This window comes from Homalodisca vitripennis, chromosome 1 (assembly GCF_021130785.1).
Source record: "Homalodisca vitripennis isolate AUS2020 chromosome 1, UT_GWSS_2.1, whole genome shotgun sequence".
NCBI classification, from domain to species: Eukaryota; Metazoa; Arthropoda; class Insecta; order Hemiptera; family Cicadellidae; genus Homalodisca; species Homalodisca vitripennis.
The window spans coordinates 187,439,443-187,461,635 of NC_060207.1; the positions used below are offsets into that span (position 1 = coordinate 187,439,443).

The 22,193-nt window shown below is 34.0% G+C and overlaps 1 protein-coding gene across 2 annotated transcripts in view; it reads right to left on the bottom strand.

Annotated features, from left to right (window-relative positions):
• The window catches only part of LOC124352915, a 92,425-nt gene extending 80,356 nt beyond the window's left edge, over positions 1–12,069 (bottom strand). For both annotated transcript variants that reach the window (XM_046802642.1, XM_046802643.1), the window contains exons 1-2: positions 11,919–12,069; positions 4,320–4,448 (exon numbers count right to left, since the gene is read on the bottom strand). In XM_046802642.1, coding sequence (XP_046658598.1) covers positions 4,320–4,424 — 105 coding nt within the window. In that variant the 5' untranslated portion in view covers positions 4,425–4,448; positions 11,919–12,069. The remainder of the gene's footprint in view (positions 1–4,319; positions 4,449–11,918) is intronic.
• Between the last annotated feature and the right edge of the window lie 10,124 nt (positions 12,070–22,193).

The following is a 22,193-nucleotide window of genomic DNA, read 5'->3' on the forward strand; positions in this document are numbered from 1 at the left end:
CATAAGTACTGCATTAAAACATTACAAATTTGTAACAAAACTGGGTATACTTATGATTTTAAAATTTACATGGGAAAGGTACCTTGCTACAACTGGTAGCTTAATTCCTATATCTGTAGCGAACTGATTGTATAAACAAAAAGAACAAATACAAAAAAAATCTATAGAATCTACTTAACAGGCATTCTAAAACCAAAAATACCAGTCATGAAGAAAGTGTAATTAATTTCACAGGCCACATGCAGAAAAAAACGTAAACTATAAATGACCGTACCTCAAAAAAGTAGGTGATGATTTTGATAAAACTGCCTATACACATTGAATACATGGTCTACTGTATTATATTACTACCCTCATTCTTAGGCCTCACCTATTTTCGGAGATTTAAAGATTTTACATATCAAACACTGAAAAACGAATTAGATTGTAAACTATACTACAATACAGCCCTCATTCTTAGGCCGCGCCTATTTTCGGAGCTACACCGATCTAACAGGCTATGTGGTCACAAAACCATTCTATGGATGGCCGTACCTCAAAAACGTATGAGTCGATTTTGATAAAACTTTCTATACAAATTTATTACATGGTCTGCTATACTACAATACAGCCCTCATTCTTAAGCCGCGCCTATTTTCGGAGCTTTTTTATTGACATGTGGAGGTGAAATCAAACCAATATATTTTAGAGGAAGACATTAAAACCTTAAAAACTGAGGTAGCTAAGGGTAAATTACTCAGTGAAGAAGAATCCCAAATGACTACGGTGGCAAAAAAACAAACTACCTCAAACAAACCATCCTGCAATCCCTCACATATCCATGCTCAGACCTACCCAAAGACAATTAATACACCTCTAACTAAACAAATCCCAAACCATGGTAAACAAGAAAAATAAATTTAGTATTTTCCTACAAAAGTAAATCAATAAACGCTTCCAGCCATTCAGATCCACCACAGAACAAATCTAGATCTGACTGCAACCAAAGCCATGCTAACACACAAAACTCAAAAAAATGTCTGAATACTCCTTTTGCAAAAAAGAGTGAAACAAATAAAGAGTTTGGCACTTTCCGAGTTCAGGACAGCCCGCCAATAACAGCAAAATTACTTGAAAATAATGAAACATATGAAGACTTCTTAAACAAGCACCTAAAAGAAATTTCAACACTACAACGTACTCCAAGCAACACCGCCAGCACAACATCCTCTTCACCAATTATCTCTTTAGAGATGAACAAAAACCTCAACATCAGCTGCATTGGACAGGACTTTACCCCTTCAACCACTACACCTACTACAACTCCAAATATATCTTTTTTAGAATCAGTTGCTCTGAAAAAAGGCAAACAAAAGCTTCAACCACAGGAAGACTAACCATCCCTCACTGAGAAAAAAACAACATAAAAAATCTCAATTTTTCACCAAAATATAAGAGGACTGTCTAAGAAATTTGACAGACTGAACCATTTTCTTAATCAACTACATCCTACATTGCTTATATTAACCGAACATGGACTTGATCAAGATAACTTAAGCTCAACATTAATTTCTGGTTACAAACTCATTTCCAATTTCAGCAGAGAAAAACCATAACTTGGGGGATTTGCGATATAACTTGACGAAATGACCGACATAGAGGCAAAGGCAGTGGATATTACCAACCACTGTGTAGAATCTGTGTGTGAAGCAGCCCTGGTGGAAATCACAAAAAACAAAAAGTCGGTCTATGTACTATGAGTATATAAACCACCAGGAGGGCAGAGCAAACACGCAATTGAGATGATAGCTGAAATCTTGGATAAAATCCAAACAGAGGCAAAGCAATTAGTTTTAATGGGGGATGTCAACTTTAACAGGCTTACAGACAACACAGAAAATAGACAATTTCAAGATGAACTACTAACGTATGGAATAACCCGCCTCCCACTTCCAGCAACCCGGGTCACTAGCACTTCCCAATCATCCATAGACTGCATATGTACTAATATACCTGATACACCAATTGAATTCAATATTCAACAAGCTGGCTTATCAGATCACATTGGCCAAACCTGCCTTTTAAACTTGATAAAAGTGAGCCCGGCAACATCAGTGAGTTCACTAAGAAGAAACTTCAATAAACAAAATCTAGAAAGCTTAAGAAATGAATTGACAAAAGAAGACTGGAACACTGTGTACAACATGCCTGGTGCTGAGGGAATGTATAATGCTTTCTATCAAACTGTAAGGTTGAATCTTGATCACACTTGTCCCAATAAAAAATCGAAATTGAAAAAAATCCCTAAGCTCAATGTCAAATACAATGAAGAGGCAAAACTCCTAAAGATGGACTATCTCAATGCTTTTCAGAGATATGAAATGACAGGCAATGCTGCTGATAAAAAAGTAATGAACAGCAAGAAAAAAAAACCTATGATCTTAAACTAAGAAATCTAAAACGCAAAACAGCAGCAGAACACATAAACAAATCAGACAATAAATCAAAAACAATATGGTCCATAATAAATTTAGAGAAACAATCTAAACGCACATGTGATACTCCCTTAAAACTGGAAATAAATAATAAAATAGAAAACAACCCCTCTCTTATAGCTGAGCATATGAACAAATTTTTTGCAGAAACAGCAGAAGAAACACTGAACACAAACAGGACAGGCTTACACTGTGCTGCACCCCCTATTCCAAATAGCTCCATCGAACAATTCTCAGCAACTTTACAATTTTCCCCAACCACTGAAAAAGAAGTCATAGATGTCATAAACTCTCTTAAATCCAAACTATCATGTGGTTTAGATGAGGTCCCATCCAAAGCTATGAAGTTTTGTGCTAAGCAACTAGCTGCCCCTCTAGCAGCGGTGATAAACAAGTCATTTGAACATGGACACTTTCCTTCATTACTAAAACTATCCAAAATTTATCCCAAACATAAGAAAGGAAGTAATACAAAAATTGAAAATTACTGACCAATTTATCTTGTATCCTCATTTTCGAAAATAATAGAAAAAATTGCAATAAGAAGAATGATTTAACGTCTTGAAAAACAAGACCTGTTATCATAACACCAGCACGGCTTCCTGAAAGGAAGGTCCACAGTTAGTGCACTTGTAAGCCTAATTGAGTTAATCACAGATAAACTAGAAGACAACAAATTCGTTGCTGCCGTCTTTGTTGACTACAGCAAGGCATTTGACTGCCTCGGACATGATCAAATTTTGATTAAGCTGGAAACCCTGGGCATCAGAGGGAAATCAGGAGACTGGATAGCAAGCTATCTTGAAGGGCGCAAACAGTTTGTAGAAATAAAAAATACAGCCAATGGAAAAAAAAACCTTCAGATCCAGTGCTCAACCATCATCAAGAGGAGTGCCACAGGGCTCAGTCCTGGGACCCTGTCTCTTTGTCCTATTTACAAATGTCTTCCCATCTTTCATAAATGATACCAATGCAGAGACAATAATGTATGCAGATGACACCACACAAAAACCCCACAAGACCTTCAGTCAGAAATCATCTCATCAACAAATAAAACTCTTCAGTATTGTCTCCAAAATGATCTGGCAATAAACCCACAGAAAACAATCTGCATCAACTTTAGTTGACGACAAGATGAGATCCCAGAAATTCCTGATCTCCGGGTTGGAAGTGAAACCAAAAGAAGATAGGGTCAGGCATTTTTGTGGTGAGAAGACTGATGTGGGTTGGAGGGCTGGATATGGCAAAAACAGCCTACTATGCACTTGTGGAATCTCACATCAGATACGGATTGTCAGTATGGGGCGGTACAACCAAGCAAAACTTGGACAGAATTTTAATCCTACAAAAGAGAGCCATCAGAATACGTGCACGTCTTACACCAACAGAGTTGCAGAGAATCTTTCAAAACTTTGGGAATCCTAACAGTGGTCTGTCTATACATACACACTGTGATTATCTACACATACCAACAGGATTACAACCGAGGAGAATATGTTCGCAGTTATAATACAAGGCGAGCCAAAGACTACATCCTTCCATTTCACCACTCCACAAAGTACAGCAAGAAACCATCACCATCACACATGGGACACAAACTATATAATGCACTACCTGAATCCATGAAGAACCTCAGCTCTACGAAACTCAAGAAACAACTGAATGACTAGCTGATGGAACGACCACTTTACACACTAGAAGAATTCTTCACTACAACGAAAAACTCATAAGCAATGTAAAGCAAGACCAAGAAAAATACCTATTATGCAATTTTAATACCATTACATTTCTTAACGAAATTGTAAATAAGGAATTTTTGACTTTGACTTTAGTAGAATTTTTTACCTTTGTTTTGAAGGTGTCTAGATGTGAAACCAGTTTATCAGCCTCAGCAAGAAATTTCTTTTGATGTTCTTGCAAGTCTTGATTTCTTGAATGTGTGTCCTCCATTTTGGGGGCGACATTCAGCAGATTCTAAAAAAGGAAAGTGCAGATTTAAGATATTGCAGTACTTTTTATGTTCAATTTTTTTCCATTTTGTTGGGCAATCTCCAAACTGTTATTCGTCAAATGGTATACACCGAAAAAAACCAGGCACTACTAAAATTATGTTTTATTTGCTCCTTATTAAAATATCAGAGATTTACATTTTCAATGTATAATTTTATGTAAAAATCCTAGTTAGAAAGCGTTTCTTATTTTAAATAGCCTAACATAACATCTTTAATTTGATTTATTGTTCATTCAAAAACCCTAATTGTAATCGTTAAGCAACTTGCAGTATGTAATAAAAAAGGCACTATCGATTGTGTTAAATCCAAAAAAGTTGGATAATATCCAAATAGTCTACCAGCTTAACGTTCCATACTTACACAACTTTAGACATTTTTAAACACTATCTTAACAACAGGCTCGTAAAATTACTCTTGAGTTCCTTAGATCCTACCAAAACTTTTGGACATAACTTAAAAAGATAGCTAAATTATGAAAAATATACCTATAAGTATAAAAGTATGAAACATTTTTTTTTAATTAAAATTTTTTAAGAATGCTATAAACTAAAACATTATAAATGCGCAAGATTTCCAAAAATACTCACTTTTTCATTAGCCAAAAAAATAGACTTTTTCATACTACCCAAACATTTGTTATAACAAATATATTAAACATTTTTGTATTACTACTAGCTCCATAATATTTTTTATTGTATCATCAAGCTAAAAGAAATTGGAACATTTAAAAATTTACTTAGTTTATACAAAAAAATATAAAACATATATATATATATATATATATATATATATATATATATATATAGAAGAAGTATGAACGGTACATATAATAGTATTTTATAATTGACAATCTAAGCTTTCATTGATAAACAACACTCATTGAATACATAATTTTGATCTGTATCAAGGTTGAAATACTAAACTAATTTATCAACTAGGTAGTCGGCATCAACTACGCATTAATTCTTAAGATTTACTCAAATTCACAAACATTTTTAAATTAAAATATTTTGTTTTGATGATTTAATTCATTACGAACACGCAGCTGACAAATTTAATGGGCACCACTATTTGAATCAAACAAATATAAAGCCGTTCCCATACGACCTGACTTAGTTTTCAGATATGATGTCATTATTTTCATAGTATTCAATTTTATATTCATCTTGGCAATCCAATTGGCCAATTAATTTAAACAACCTCTGAACAGAACAACAAATCAAATTAATTTAGTCCAAAATGGAGACTATTGCTTTAAATTTTATTACTTTAATCATGCTCTTTACGTACATTTTAATGAAAGTTGTGAGTTTTAATATAACCATCATAAACTACATTTTTAATGACAAAAGGGGTAGGGTACGATAAGCGGACCCGGTTTTTTATATCGAAATTGGCAAATGATATTACTTAATCATAACCATCGATATAATCAATTGATACTGATTGAACAATTAACTTAAATCATCTTTATCAACAGCTGTAAACACTTTCAAATAATACACGTAGGGTAATATTTCAATTTTACATAAGTAACATTTGATTATTAAAAATGGCAGTCAATAAAAAAAACACTACACGGCATTGCTTTGAAAGACGATAAGACATGTTTTTCGTGGCTTCAACATGTTGGACTCGTACCGAAAAACCCATTATGTGAAATTTGTGGGAAAGAAACAACTGTAACTGAGAGAGGAGCAAGTATGGTCGTCTTCAATTTTCCTAATTTTGGTTATAATAATTTATTTTATCAATGTAAATATTAAATTTACATTTTAATTTAAAACATACAATTATTATTGAAGACTATAGAGACTTTAATATCGATTGATAGTCTAGGATTTAAGATGTGAATATTAGGTATCGATAGTTACATTCTTCGATATAAAAAACCGGGTCCGCTTATACCCCCCTAGATAAAAATATTAGTTTTGTTAGTTTACTGTATGTTAGTTTTGTGTTAATTAGAAAATAAAATTGTATTTTTAACTTTAGATTATTTTCCTTATTTGAGTTACAATGTTTTTAAGTTTTAAAATAATTTTAAACTCGCATTCACATATAGTGCTGAATATCTTGTAAGAAAAAGGCAAATTACTTGGTGGCAAGATGGTCTTGGTACAGTATTTTACATCACAAAGCACTAGCATCAAAAGAGACCTTGTCAAAGTACACCAATCGGTTACAGTACATTAATGTTTTATTACTAAACCTGAACACAAATACTACAATCCAGTTTTAACAATAACGTCATTAACTTTGAAATTACTCACACAATGGTTCTAAACATGTTGAATGATTTTTCTTCAATACATTATAGGGAATATTTCTGTATATTTGATTTTTTTTTGTATTTTGAATTAGTATTTTCTGCAATTTACAAAATATGAAAAGGAAAATTAAAAAATTAAATTTATAAAGTAAAACTCTAAAAAAAAAAACTACAACAAAACATGAGAAACCCTAAATGTACAAAGTATGATATTAAAGGTTTATTAAGCAAAACAATAAAATAATGTTGTCTACAAAAACAATTAATTTTATCGAAAATATTAAAAGTTTAAATCGTTTCAATTTACAGCTTGACTATGTTGTCAAAGTTTAGAGACTTAATTCTAGACAAAGCTTATATCACTTGCAAGCAAATTTTGTAAGCAACATTTTGGTGTATTACAAGAGCACTAAAACTGTTGAATTCCTTCATAAGAAAGAAAAAGTAGCACAACTAGTCATTTTCCATCATTGCAACAGCGCAAACAATTTTTATAATGAAATATATAAAGTTCCAATTTTAATGTTTTACAACTTCTTATTTGTAATTTTCACCCCATTACAAGTTGGTAAAGATCAAAGGCGATTGCTAACTTCGGTCAGGAATACAAGTTGCCACACCAAATGAGTCTGCAACTAAACGCATTTTCCGTCCAGTGAGTTCAAAGAAAGGCCTGTCTTGTGGATTCAAATTCTTCCTGATTTTAAGAAGAAAAAACTATGCCTAGGCTGAAATAGCACAGGAAATGAATATCAATAAATTTGATATTCAGGCCAAAATGAAAAATTTGTTCTGGTGCCAGCCTCCTCCAAGTTCGACAATTTGTACACTGGGTGTGTTACCTGGCTTGTTCTGATTCAGTTGTGCAGACAACAATTAAGAAAAATAAAGCCAATGGTTCAGGACATCCTGTGCAGGATATATGGTGAGGCTGATGAAAGAGCTGTGTATGTCATATTTGAATGTTCAGCAAACGCTCAAGATCCGTTGGTTTTCTTAGGAATACTGAGGAGGGATTGGAACAGGCAAGCATGGTACAGAAGATCTCATGGTTTTGTAAAAGCCCGGGAGTTGACATAGCTTAAACCTGGAAAAGGGTGCACAATAAGCCAGACGACTGAGAGGCAATCACCAGGCCAGAAAACCTATGTTATAAAAAAGTTGATAACACGAATCTCGTTTCCTGTATGGATAAAAATAAATTTGAAAATAATGCGTACAAATAGAATCAAACTTTCAATAAACCAATAAATATTGTAAAAACCAAACATAAGAGTAATAAATAAGCAAAACTAATGTAAGCATAACTTTGTATGTTCTTACATACCAAGTGTTAACTTCCGATCACATAAACATAGCTTTTATTGATTTAAAAATAACACACAACTATACAACGAACTTACACTTTCACTCTGAAAAAACAAAATGATTAAAGAAACAAATTAATTTTCTAATACTTGAACTACTCACATAATCCCCAATCAAACACACAATCCGCAAACACTTAAAAAACATTTAAAACTAATTAACTGTATTAAGAGTTAATGTACCGTGATTCAGAAATAGACGCCGTTGTTGAAGAGACTGCAAGGAATGGGAGATGGTTTTTAACATGACAACATTGTCTGATCAGTTCAATGAATGCTGCCCTACTAAAATTATTAAATGTAGGCTGAAGTCTATATTTAGTAAATGCACTATAAAGAAATCTCGTATACAATTTTACATAAATTATAAATTTATATATATCGTTGGTGAATTGACATAAGGGCGTATCTTCCAAATTGACGATTTTGAGATTTTGGCACCACAGTGCTATATTTGAGGAACTCTACGTTTGTGTCTAACTGGCATATCTCTTTCTTGACTACTTTCCAACATATGACACTTTACACTGTGGGCGTAACTAGGATATTTTTAAATTGTGAAGAGTCGAAATGGCGTTATATTATTTTTAAATAATATTATATCTGCACTGAAAAATTTCAGAACTTAGATGATATTGTATTATGATTTATTAAAAGCTAACCTAGTGTTTAAAGATGGTTTTCTTAGACTGAAGAAGCTTTACAATGTTGAGGTAGGTTTGGTAAGGTTAGGGCTAATGATTAATTTATCATGTCTTCCTCGAACCATTGCAAAGCTGCTTGGAAGGTTATCAACATTGAGGCAGGTCGCCTGTCATCCTGTAGATCTGACATACCTATCTCACCAAATGAGCTCAATGAATTTTTTGTAAACGTTTAGAATCAGTTTAAGCCTAATTTCAATGTGAATTTTCAAATCAATTCTTTGAAATTGTTACAATCATCTTACTGTATAGCAGGAAACTTTACTTTTAAGTGGAAGCTTATTAGCATACTAGAATTAAGCTCTCATATAAATAGTCTTAGCAATTCAAAGTCCGAAGACATATGTGTTTGCGAAAGTGTGCAGTCTCCTTTGTGGTACTTGGTTAATTGGGTCTTACTTGAAGGAACTTTTCCTTCTTGTCTAAAGACAACAACGACTGTACCTTTGTTTAAAAAGGCGATAAAAATTGCTGTAACAACTATAGGCCTATAGCCTTCGTTCCTGTATGGCAAAGGTGATTGAACTGACAATGAAGTTCCAACTATAAAAACATTTTTAGTCTAATCAGCTTCTTTCAGCTTCCCAGTTTGAATTTAGAAGTAGGTTTTCTACTATAAAAGCCTTAGAAAATGTAGTCTCGTTTATCCTTGATGGTTTTGAAAAGAGATGTCATGTTTCAGCAACCCTTGTGCCGCATTCCATACTTGTAGAAAAACTTCCTTTGTATGGAGTAACTGGTACAGAATTGACATATGTAAAATCTTTCCTTAGTGATAGGTGAAAGATTGTAAAACTTAATGGACAGAGATTTGATCCTTTACAAGTGATAGCAGGAGTGCCCCAGGGTTCTGACTAGGGACCCTTCCTGTTCACAACCTATGTCAACTACCTCCAAACTTTCTCTCTTCTGACTGTGTACTTTATACGCGGATAATACCACCATCCTCAACGTTCACAGGTGTATTGAAAAGTATGAGTATTTGGAATCTACCGTGCTAGAAGGATCTGATATCTGGTTCTTTACCAATAAGCTAGTTCTTAACAGGAATATAACCAAAGGTATACTACATTTAGTGTCTTTTAACAAAGCAAAGAGCGTTAAGTTGTTGGGTGTACTGCTTGATAACAAGCTTACTTGGGGTTATCATGTAAAAACCCTTTTGTGCAAAGTTTGTTAGAACAATTTTTCAGTTTATCTGATTATGAAAGCCTTGTTCAGGGTGGCCACTCAAAATCTCTTTTCAAAATCCCGGTCGAAAATTTTTGATTACATAGCCTAGTCTATTTTCAAACCAAACAGACAACTTTCCATGAACGTTTTTCTTAAATTTCGAGCTAAAAATTAATTAGTTGTTATTGAGTTGAGATGAGTGCCTCCGGCCATCAGCGCGGGCTTCGGGGCAAGCCCCGCACTGATTTCAAGGAAAGAAAATCATCCCTCGGGATAGTACCTATCAGTAAAATATCAAATTCTAGAGGGGCTGATCATAAATATAAAAAATACCGGTAATTCTAAGCAATATATGGGTCAACCTCGATTTTTCTCATATTACAATATAATGTTCCAATAGTCAATTAGAAAAGGAAATGACTAGAATTTCTTGCCGGAAAGCAGTTATAGGGAGCAGGCAACCGCCAGACGGTCATTATATTGCTTAGAGTTACATATTAGTGATCAGGGGCACTGACGTGATCTGGGCTTCAAATTTGGAACTACTCGAGTTAATTTTATTTCTAAAAGATCAAGCAGCGCGAAGCGCTGCGCAGCGGGCAGGCATCGTGCGTGATCCTTTTTTTTATTAAAAATTTCTGATAAATTGTTATTACATATTACAATATAATGTAGGTAATGTTTGTAAAACAATTTTAAACACATAATTACATGCTGGAAAGCAAAGTAAACCAATATAATCCGCCCAATACAAAATCTCCGTAAAAATCTGGTAATGGAATCTGTGTCATTCCTTTGGCCTGAATCAATTCAGTATATACAAAGTTCACGCACGATGCTTGCCCGCTGCGCAGCGCTTCGCGCTGCTTGCTCTTTTAGAAAAAAAAAAATAACTCGAGTAGTTCCAAATTTGAAGCCCAGATCACGTCAGTGCCCCTGATCACTAATAGATAATTCTCGCGGTTGCCTGCTCTCTATAACTGCTTTCCAGCAAGAAATTCTAGTCATTTCCTTTTCTAATTGACTATTGGAACATTATATTGTAATATGAGTTGCCTGCTCCCTATAACTGCTTTCCGGCAAGAAATTCTAGTCATTTCCTTTTCTAATTGACTATTGGAACATTATATTGTAATATGAGAAAAATCGAGGTTGACCCATATATTGCTTAGAATTACCAAAATACCATTAAGTTAAGTAGGCTACAAATTTTTTTTAATTTTAATTGTTTTTATTTAAATTTTGTTTAGTATTAATTTTTTTTTCAATTTTTTTTGGGGGGGGGTAAATGGCCCCAGCGACAATCGGGACTATTTTTTTTTTTTTTTGTGAAATTACGTTAACCAGTGTTAGTATGCAAAAAATTACGGCAATCGGAGCGGTAGTCGCTGATCTTAAGATTTACCCTAAAAAATAATTTGCAAGCCTGAGCCACTTACTATACTGCGGCCAAAGTTCATAATATAATAACTTACTGTAGGCTAGACTATAGAATTGTACTTGGGCTCTCTGGAATTAAAATTAATTTGTTCTTCATCAGATCATTCGTTCTGAGTTATGAATTTTCAGTTGCGATTTGGTTGAAAAGCATCAAAAACCTTCATTCTTACTAACATAAAACTTTGAAGGGGTTGTTTGTGAATGATTTGCTTTTAATTGCCAAAGCTAGGAATAAACATGCTAAATTTGTATGTAGGCCTAACTCCCATTATTATTAATAGCTTTACAAGCTTATTTAGTTTGTGGTTAATATTCAAAGACTGTTATCTAGCCTATACTTTTTGATCGGAGAGCAATTCAGCCTATCCAAAATCACCTCTAAAAGTGGCTGCAGGAAGAAATGGTATAGCTAACGAACAAAGTTCTAGACATCTATATAGGCTAGGGATATTAAAACTTAAAAGTAGTATACATACCGTATGTTGTGTAGTAAAAGAACGACAACGATCTAAATTTACACTAACACGGGTAAACAGATATTGTTTAAGTATTAACTTTCCACATCAAAAATAAACAATAACCACCACGACCTAGCGCACATCGGCACATGTGTTTTGTTTAGTATAGGCTAACTCAAAACCAACGAATTATACTAATAGGAACGCACTCTGGGCCGGAGAAACCGAGCCGAAATCCAGGGCTGCGTTCCGAGTCTGAAGGCGCTGGAAATTGGTAAGAACTCACTCCGCCCATATGGCTGGCATTATAGTAATGATTTAACATCACTTTAAAACACCTTATAGACTTAATAATATTGTTAGATACCACGATTTATTTATTATTACAAAATAACTGCTTTTTATCGAGGATTTTTATTTTTAGTTAAAAAAACAGATTTTTGTACAATATTAAAATAACTGAGATTTTGACTTGGTATTTTACTTATAAAGTCGGAAACGACGATTACAGACATTAAAATATTTCCCAAGTGAAAAAACAACTTTTCTATTGACAGTATTTTATTTAAAAGTAAACTACATAAAATGTACAAACTCCAATGTCTGTTGCATATGAGATGGAAAATAAAAAAATGTTGGAACTGCTTCATTTTTTAGAGATTTTCTTAGTGTGTCAGGCAAAATTAAATGGTGATCATGTTCGGTAAAATGTTTACAGCATAAAACAGTATGTTTTGTTGGCTTAACATTTTTTCTCTTTATCACCGTAATCCACTTTTTTAATAAATTGTCATCATTCAATGGAAAGCAAAACAAACAAATTAACAAATAATACTCGTAAAATACAGGTAGCTGAAGATCACAAAAATCCAATAATTATAAAGTAGAGTAGGTCAGTAGATATTGTTTTTAGCAATGAGTTATAAGTTAGTTGTGCATTTATAAGTGTTATAACGACCAACGTTGATATCTTGGATCAATGCGGATGAAATAATTGAGTGATAAGCATGTTTTGCTCAACTATATAATTATTGTTCATGATTAAAAAACTATAGCTTATTAAGCTAATTTACTCATTAACAGTCGTACCGTACTTTTAATTATTTGGGTAACCCAGTTAATAATTTGGCAATACAGAAAATAATATTGGTGAGAATTACTATTTTGGACGTTGCAAATAAATATTGACATGGTTGATACAGTAAGAATTTACTTATGAAAATAAATGTGGATGTCTTTAGTCAATCTGGACGTGCAGTTGTACGCAGAGCAACTCTTTACCATGTCACGAAATAACAAACATTACTAACATTGACAAATAAAAAGAAAACAAACTAGCTGAGTTGCTCATATCTGACGTATTGACGTAATAAACAGGAAGAGTTTCCAACAATGCAAATAACAACAATGATTTTTGTTTCGGCATGAAAAGGCGTGATGCCGTATCATCCCGTTGATCGCTGCAAAACTCGGTGAGTTCTTGCCCACTTTAAGCGCCTGCAAGTCCATGGATACACCCGAAACGCACAGCTGTGTGCGACCGGAAAACACAACATGTGGCTTATCAATGGGCAGTGCGCGTTCTAGTAGTATAGTTCGTTGCTCAAAACTATCAATGATGCGTAGTTTTTTCCGGTTTATAATTATTTTGAACGGCTAGAAAAAGGACATGCAGCTGCGTAGTAAATTTTTTTCGTGGTTGCGTTTCCAATAATACAATGTATAGACATTTGCGTTATATGAAAATATGAGTTAGTTACAATGTATTAAATTTAAAATTATTATTTCGTAATGCATTCAAAAACGCATATACAGTATATGTACCCAATTATTTACCTGTTAGATACATAAAACTGTATTATTTACATTTTTTAATTTGCTTTATAAGTAATGTTGGTGCTATTTATTTGTTCCTAACCTTAAATGCCTAACTGAGTTTTATTAAAAGATTGGATTATAAAAGATTTTAAGGATATTTCAGGAGGGTTAAGCCGCGTTTATACCGGAATTGGCAACCAAAAATTGCCAAATCTACTTGCCGATGGAAGTTTACAATTGAAGGGTCCACGGGAATTGAAAAAGGGGGAATGTCAAAAAAAAATTTTATTTTGTATTTTTGGAAACTTCTCATTAATCTCGTTTTGTATATTTGGTTTCCATGGAAAGAACGGAAATAGTCAGCAAGATATTGACGTTTGAAAATACGCAGTCCACGGAAAAAAGAGGGACTGTCATTGTGAAACACGGGAAAAAGGGGGAATGTCAGTTGGCAGCACTGTCTTTATTTTATTATGTTTCACTCAGCTGCAGTCAATGAAGTTGTAGCTGTGCACTGTTGATTATTGAGGCTATGTTTATGTTTTGTGATAATTTGTAAGAGTTTAAGATGTTGTGTGTGTGTTACTAATTAATTAGTGAGTTATGGAATCTGAAGGTGAAGGTAACAGCTCCAAATCATCTAATACCTCAAAGAAACGAAAGGTAACTGGTCGTTTAAGTGATGTTAAGGAAAAGCTACTAGCATCCACACATGAAATAGGGCCTGATTGTTACTGTTTGAGGTTAAAATGCTTTCAAATGATTGTACCTGCAGAACGTGCTACTATTATATCCAATTTCAACCAATTGAACGTAAATGAACAGAATTCCTACTTAACCGGTTTGGTTATTGTAAACACAGTTTCACAAAGGAGATCTAGGAAACCAGAAGAGAATGCTAAATATCATGACAACTCGTATTCATATCGTGTTCGAGTTCATAGGGAGGAATCTGTGGTAGAAATTCCTGTTTGTGTAAAAGCTTTTCGGTCGCTTCATGGAATCACAAAAAAAAAGGTTGAAGTAATACAGAACTATTTAAAAAAAAGGAGGAACTCCTAAGGATGGTCGAGGCCAACACTTAAATCGTAAACACCGCTTGTCAGAAGAGGCAATTGAGGCGATTCACAAGCATATTGGTTCGTTTAAAGGTGAGCGAAGTCACTACAGCGCGAATTCTTCTAACCATATCTATCTTCCAGCAGACTTAAATATAAAAAAAGATGTTTGAATTGTTTAAGATAGCGTACCCAGGCCAAAAAGTATCATACGAGAAATATAGAACCGTTTTCAATTCATAATTCAACATCAGTTTTGGCTATCCAAGAATGGATACTTGTAGTTCATGTGACAAACTCGCTGCTGAGATTCGAGCTATAGAACATGTTGTTAAATCCTGTCCTGAAAATACTACAGCAAGGGTAAAATCAGAAAAGAAATTGAAAGAGCTTACATCAGAAAAAACTACACTTGTTAAAAGCCAATATGTTTTACATTCGCAAACGTGCCTCTAAACAAAGAAGTCAACAATCAAAAGAGGTTGAAACTATTGCAATGGACTTCCAAAAGAATTTGCCAGTACCACATATAACAACTAACGATGTGTACTACAAGCGACAATTAACACTTTGTATGTTCAATATACATATACTGTCCACAGACGAATCATTTTTCTTTGTTTACGATGAAACAGTGGCGTACAAGGGTGCCAATGAGGTGGCTTCTTTCTTGCTTTACTTTGTGATGACAATTCTTGACCCCTCTGTCAAAGAACTGGACATTTTTTGTGATTCTTGCGGGGGTCAAAACAAGAATTGGACCCTTTTTCGCACTATCCGCTACATTGTCCATCACACTAAGAGAGTAGACAAAATTCAGATGAATTTTCCAATTCGTGGTCACTCGTATTTAGAGTGTGACCAAAATATGGCTAGCATCAATCAAAAGAAGTGGATTGAAACGCCTAAAGATTGGATTGATGAAATTGAAGGTGCTAGAGTCAAACCTCACCATTCCATGTAATCCAGGTTGAGAGGGAGTTTGTACGGAACTGGTCTTCACACTTAGATCAATTTTATTTTTCAAAGTGCCCATTTCCTTCAAGGCCGATAAAGAGAGTTAGTAGCTCTTAAAGAACATCCCCGTTTCCTGAAGCACCGAGCAACATTCCATGGACATTGGGAGGCCCATGTCATTAACCAACCAGGTTCACTACCACAAGACCAACCCTTGCCTGAAGGAGAGTTTTTTTCTACCCGACTATGCCTATGAGGGTATGACTTTTTCCATTTTACTGTTACTCACTGCTAGTAATCAAAATGTGATAAAAATAATATTTTGACCATTTCTATAGTTATTAATAATCCAACCTAATTATATTGAATAAATCTTAGCATTTTTCTTGATGGCTAAATTAAAATAAAATTTAAATTCCTAATAGAAAATTGGACAAATATTGTTAAATGTTTCAACAACATGCTTCAGCAAATTGTTTTGTTTTAGGCGCTCTTCCTATTACCCATGAAAAGTACACAGATCTACAAGTTTTAAAGATATTCTGTGATGTAGAAGCCAGGCATTTTATACCCTTCTTCCAAAACTTGAGAAAGGAGAGAAAAGGAACAAAAGAAATGCCATTGACAAAGAAGTTTTTCCTAAGTCTAAAAAGACAAATAATAATAATAATAGGCCTACTCAGAGTAGAAAAAAGGATTAATAAAAATTACCTATCTGATAATTGTTTGATTTCAAACATGTTTTATTTTTCTCAAGGTAATATGTACCGATTTTACTTTTTTACCAATAAAGGCCTTTTTTTAACTTAAGTGTGTATTTTTTCTTATTTGGAACCATATTTAAAAAGACAATTTTAAATATATACGTTTTATGCCATTTAATTTAGTACTGGTTTCTAGAAGTAGTTAACCTTGGCGACATTCCCCTTTTTTCCTAAAACATTAATGACATTCCCCCTTTTTAGCGAAAATATTTTGTACTCATATAATATATTTATTTATTTCACTATTAAAATGGTAAACTGATGTTATTAGTACATAATGTATAAGTTTAATATAAGGTAGGCTAAATCATAGATAAGTTTCATAAAGATTAGGAAATAAATGTAAGTGGTACAATAGAATTAAGGAGAAAATTGCTATTCCTGAAAAATTTGAAAAATCTGACATTCCCCCTTTTTCCCGTGGTGCCTTCAATTTGTATCCGCAACCATGAACACAGTTTGCTTAATTTTTACTGCAACTTGCAACCAAAACATTAGACAGTATATAGAATGTCGAGTGCGGAAGAGGTTGTACTTGCTGCGGCAGTGTGTTGTTCTAGGTAAATTGAGAAGACGGAGAAGATTCTGAGTTCGCACTTCATTGCAGGCAAGAGCAAGGTATAGTGGCAGCGATCTATTGAATGATTTCAATAGAGATGATACAGATCCTTTGACGGGAGGATTCAGATGCGATGGCAGTATAAAAAAAACTTTTTAAGAATGTCGAGCAACGATTTTGAATGTTTAACTGTTGGTATTATTATATAATATAACCAGAGTAGTGTTGATTTATAACTCATTTGCTCCCAGAGCTTACACAAACTAACAATGTTGCTCAGTTAAGACTAGTCACTTAAGCACGGGTAAGCTCGGGATCAAAAGTGTTAACATTATATAATATAACAAGAGTAGTGTTGATATAGCTCATTTGCTCCCAGAGCTTACACAAACTGAAATTCTACTTAGCTTAAGACTAAACACTGTGCCGCTCATGAGCCAAAATGTTAAAGAAACCAATGATCGAAACGACAATTTAGAATTGTGGTATGTCTTAGTCTTTATTTCTGTTCTTTTCTTTCGTTATTCTTTCAACACATAACCAATAATAAAAACAAATGTTTGTTAGTAAGCATGTAAACTATATTACTGTGTGAGATTAAACTGCAAACATTCAGAAAATAAAGTCAACTTATAATGAGAATAAACTTGGTTCATGCAATAACGAGCATTACAACAGTAGCAATAACGATCAATACAGAATGAGATTGTAGCAAGGCCAAGTCCTAGTACTGTGACGATCAAGACCCATTCGACCACCTCGCTTCACTCAATAGGAATGGGAATAAGCAAGCGCTCGGCCTCATAATGCTCAACAATATCAACATGTTGTATAGTGTTTCTTTTGACGATAATTAAATGTTGTACTTGCTAGAGAAGATTTTGCATTTTAAGAGTATCTATTTAAAGAAGTTTGTTTAATCCTATAGGTAATATTTTCTTTTGACATTAGTGACACGTACTTTGTAAACCTTTATACAAGAACGATTTTGGTATACAACTAACAAAAGATTATTCGCGCGCTTATTATAAACCAGCTGTGAAAAATATGTAAGAAGATATGGCCAGCGGGACGGATAGTTTGATGTAGCGACTGGTGGTGGGGGTAGCAATCCAGTCTGTATTATACTTTGGCTGTAATGTTTTAAGAATTATAATAAAAGGAATTAATAAGGTAGTGAACTCAAACTGATGATGTCAAGAATAAACGCCACAACATATAACATATTATGTGTCCTCCTCCGTAGACTAATGGTTATAGTCTCGGCTCTCTAACTGAGAGATCACGGGTTCAAATCCCGGGGAGGGCCAATCATGTATAGACACGAAACAGTGTACTTTGAAAAATAATAATTAATCAGTGAACATCGCAGCCTACATAGCAGAAGCTGAGGCTTAAAAGAGATTAAAAAAAAACAAAAAAAACATTATGATATTGTTCGTTTAAAGTGTTACGGTACTTCTTCTTTCTTTTACTTTTTAATGTTCTTTATAATAATATTTTTGTTTCTTAACGATTTTCTGTGATTTTCGGAGAGGTAACTCGCATTCTTCAGAGGGTTCTTCAGCAATCACCTTTTCAGAACTATCAATGGTATTCCTTTCATTTTCATAATTATCAGTGTTTGTTCCATCTAGTGCTGGTTGGTTCGAAGTACTAGACATACTCTGTCTGGTTCTCAAGTGCACATTCTGTCTAAATTCTTCACTGTCAATCTGGACTCCATAAGATAATGCTGTTGTTTTAAGTAATATGGTCCCTTCTTTTCATTTTTGTTTCTATTACCCACACTGTATCTTATTCCTTGAAACCTTTCTTTGGATCCAGGCCAAGTTTAAAATTCTGTTTTATAAAAAAACGAGCTCCATTTTTGCTCATACATCAGATTTCAAGGTATCAATAAGCACTTTTCTGTTGAATATTAATAGTTAGTTAACCAGGTGTTCTGCTATTTGAATTGTGTGATGAGGTTTTGTAAGAAAGTAGCACAGTCTGTAGTCTTACTAAGTGGTCAATTCTATCAGTCGTTGGATATTTATTTTGAAAAGTCTGAATTACTTTTTCCACACATCCACTGGACCTGTAATTATATGGTACAGTTGACACATGTATAATGTTGTTTTTTTTTTTTAACAAAACTGTTGGAATTTTCCAGATGAAAATTTATTTCCGTTATCAGAGACAATTTTTCTACTTATCTGTATCAACAAAATATATCTCGTAAACATCTTATTACTGATTGACTGCTTTCACGTTTCATTATAGGAACACATCTAACCGTCTAAAGTAAGTGTTCACAAAAACAATCCATGTGTAATTTTCAAATGGACTATTGAAATCTATTACAGTACGTTCCCAGAGATTGTTAGGTACGTTCCATGAGTTCAGTGATGTTTCCACGTCGAACTTCCAAAACGTTTTGCAATTGTATCAGCCCTTAACTAGATTCTCAATGTCTTAATCTCTTTTAGCCAATACACATATAGCTTTACCAGTGACTTCATAGCAACAATTTCGGGGTGGGACAAGTGAAGTTAATCCAAAAAGCAATTTCAGAATGTGGGATTATAATGCATTCTTTCAAAATAAGAATACCAACCTCAACAGATATATCATATTCTTTATGATAGAATATTGCAACCACTCTAAAACAAACTTCTTTTATGCCACCCTCTTGAACAGTATGAAATCAAATGCTTCTGTTAGGGCGCACCCACGGGGTTACTTATGAACGGGACTTTTGCCACCCCCGCCATCAAGAGCACGTTTCGATCGCCTAATAATCTACTTTCGACGTTTATATGGGAACTTGGAAATCGATCATAATGAAATAGATGCATTAAAACTGTTTAACTATTTTAATTTACAAAATACACATATATAATAATTCAATTTTGTTCTAAACGCTAAATATTGTAATTCTACCGTTACCACAACAATGGAAGTGAGGTCAGTTTGTATTAGTAACCGAGAACAAAAAGTACTCATACTGACTTAGAAGCATGCGTTACAGAATACTCCTTAAATGGTGCAGATACATAATACAGCTACTAATGCCACAGAGTCCGTGTACTGTGTATTAATGGAACTGAGCCGTTTAAAGTATCTGTATCGTAGAAGTACCTGTAACAATAACCTGTACCGGGTACTTTCGGTTTGCGGTAACGGGTACTCTCAGGCAGACAAGTACCTCTTACAACGTATCCGATACAGTGGTTTCAACGTGAACAGTTTTCACAGTAGTGAGTGAGTTGTTGAGCTCTATACCAGTTCTGTATTGTGTAAGCTGTACGGCAAGGTTGGTAGTCCTGACTCAAGCATGCCGTACAGGAAAATTGGTGCTCATCGTTTTTAAAATTTATATTGAACAGTTTTAATGAGTGCTCTGTGGTGGTGTTGTATATTTAAAACATGTTTTGGACTGTCGGAATGCAACATTTCATCATCACATCAGCGGCTGGGGGGAGTGAGTAGCTGAATGTTGAAGCGGCGTGACTAACATTTCACGTGCAGGCAGCGTCTGAAGCCACAGCGCACACGAGCTCCTCCCGTTTGTGTTCAATGGGGTGATCGTGACAGGCGGAGAGAAAAAGTGGGGGATGGAGGGGGCCCCTCCTGCCAACTAGAGATAGCCCGCGTATTAGAATAGTGGAATAAGCAGTCCGCGCGTTCTCGCTCTGTACTCCTCTGAATTTAATAGAGCCTGGTGGTGTAATATGTATATGTATAAATGTAATATATATATTACATTTTCAAAGCTGGATGCTGCAGGATGCAGCGCAATTAAATTTATTTCATTGAACCGTGATTTTACAACGTAATTAATGGCAGGCAATTACTCTTGTCTACATACAAATAAACCAATACAACGGAGTATCGAAATACCAAAAAAGACGTAAGGAAGTCTAATGTAACAAAGTAACTTCGTTACATTCAGTGGCGTAGCTATAAAACATTCGAGGGTGGATTAAACATCCAGGAGGATTAAAAAGAGCCCTACTTAGCATAGTAGTTAAAGAATTTATCTTCAGGGTCTCCAAACACAAAATCAACAATTATGTTGAGTTTTTTAATTGCATCTTTCGTATTAAAATGTAAACCAATAAAATTGTTTCGTAACATTATATTTGGTTCATTGCATTTTCCAACTGCCTTAATCAAAATAAATATAATTTGTAGGTTACATTACTATTAGTTAGAAATTATTCGATAATTTCCATGTACTATAGATCAGATCAGCATTATAAATAATCGCGTACGCCAGACGACACAAAATGACACTTATCAGGCTTGGTCGAAGTTGCATGCACAATTTCAAGTCTATAGCTTATTTCTCATTCTCTATATATCCAACAAACATACAGAGAAATATATTGCTATTGCTATAAGTTAAAAACTTGATCGTAATAATTTTGAGGTTATTAAAATTATGAATACTTAACAAAGTGTTTCAAATACTAAGTTCTCAAAAGAAAATACGATAAGATATCAAAGGACATGCCACAGAAAGGAGATATGAGTCAACCAATACTGCAACCCTGCACCTGGCGTAGAAACGCTGGCTTGACTTTATCACTAGTTTATCATATATATATATATATATATATATATATATATATATATATTTAAATTAAATAATTTGAAGTGGTTTCTCATTAAATGTAATGTTAATATACGGCCAATAACTTCCAAAGGTAAGTTGGAGAAATTGATTTTGTAATGGGTACTGTTAAAGATGAAATTGCTTTCAGATTAAAAACGTATAAATACCAGAGTTTTAAATAACCACAGAGTAGTAACCACTAGAGTTACAATAACAGGAACCACATTTTCATTTAGCTGGTTTTATTTTGTAGTTTAGGCATATAGCTGGATGGACATATAGGCTTAAATGGCTATAGCCAATTTCAGCAAATTTCAGGGAGCGAAAATACTTTACAGAGAAAATGTATATCATGTTTGTGGAATAGTTGATTTTAGTAAATTATGGAATGATATTAATAATCTATAGACAAATTTTGAATCTACAAAAATTACTAACAAAATTATCTTAAATTTAGTCCAAATAGAGGGGTGTTGGGGCTTGTAACACCCACAGTGGTAAAAACATTCGGGGCAAATTTCAAACTTGAATGTG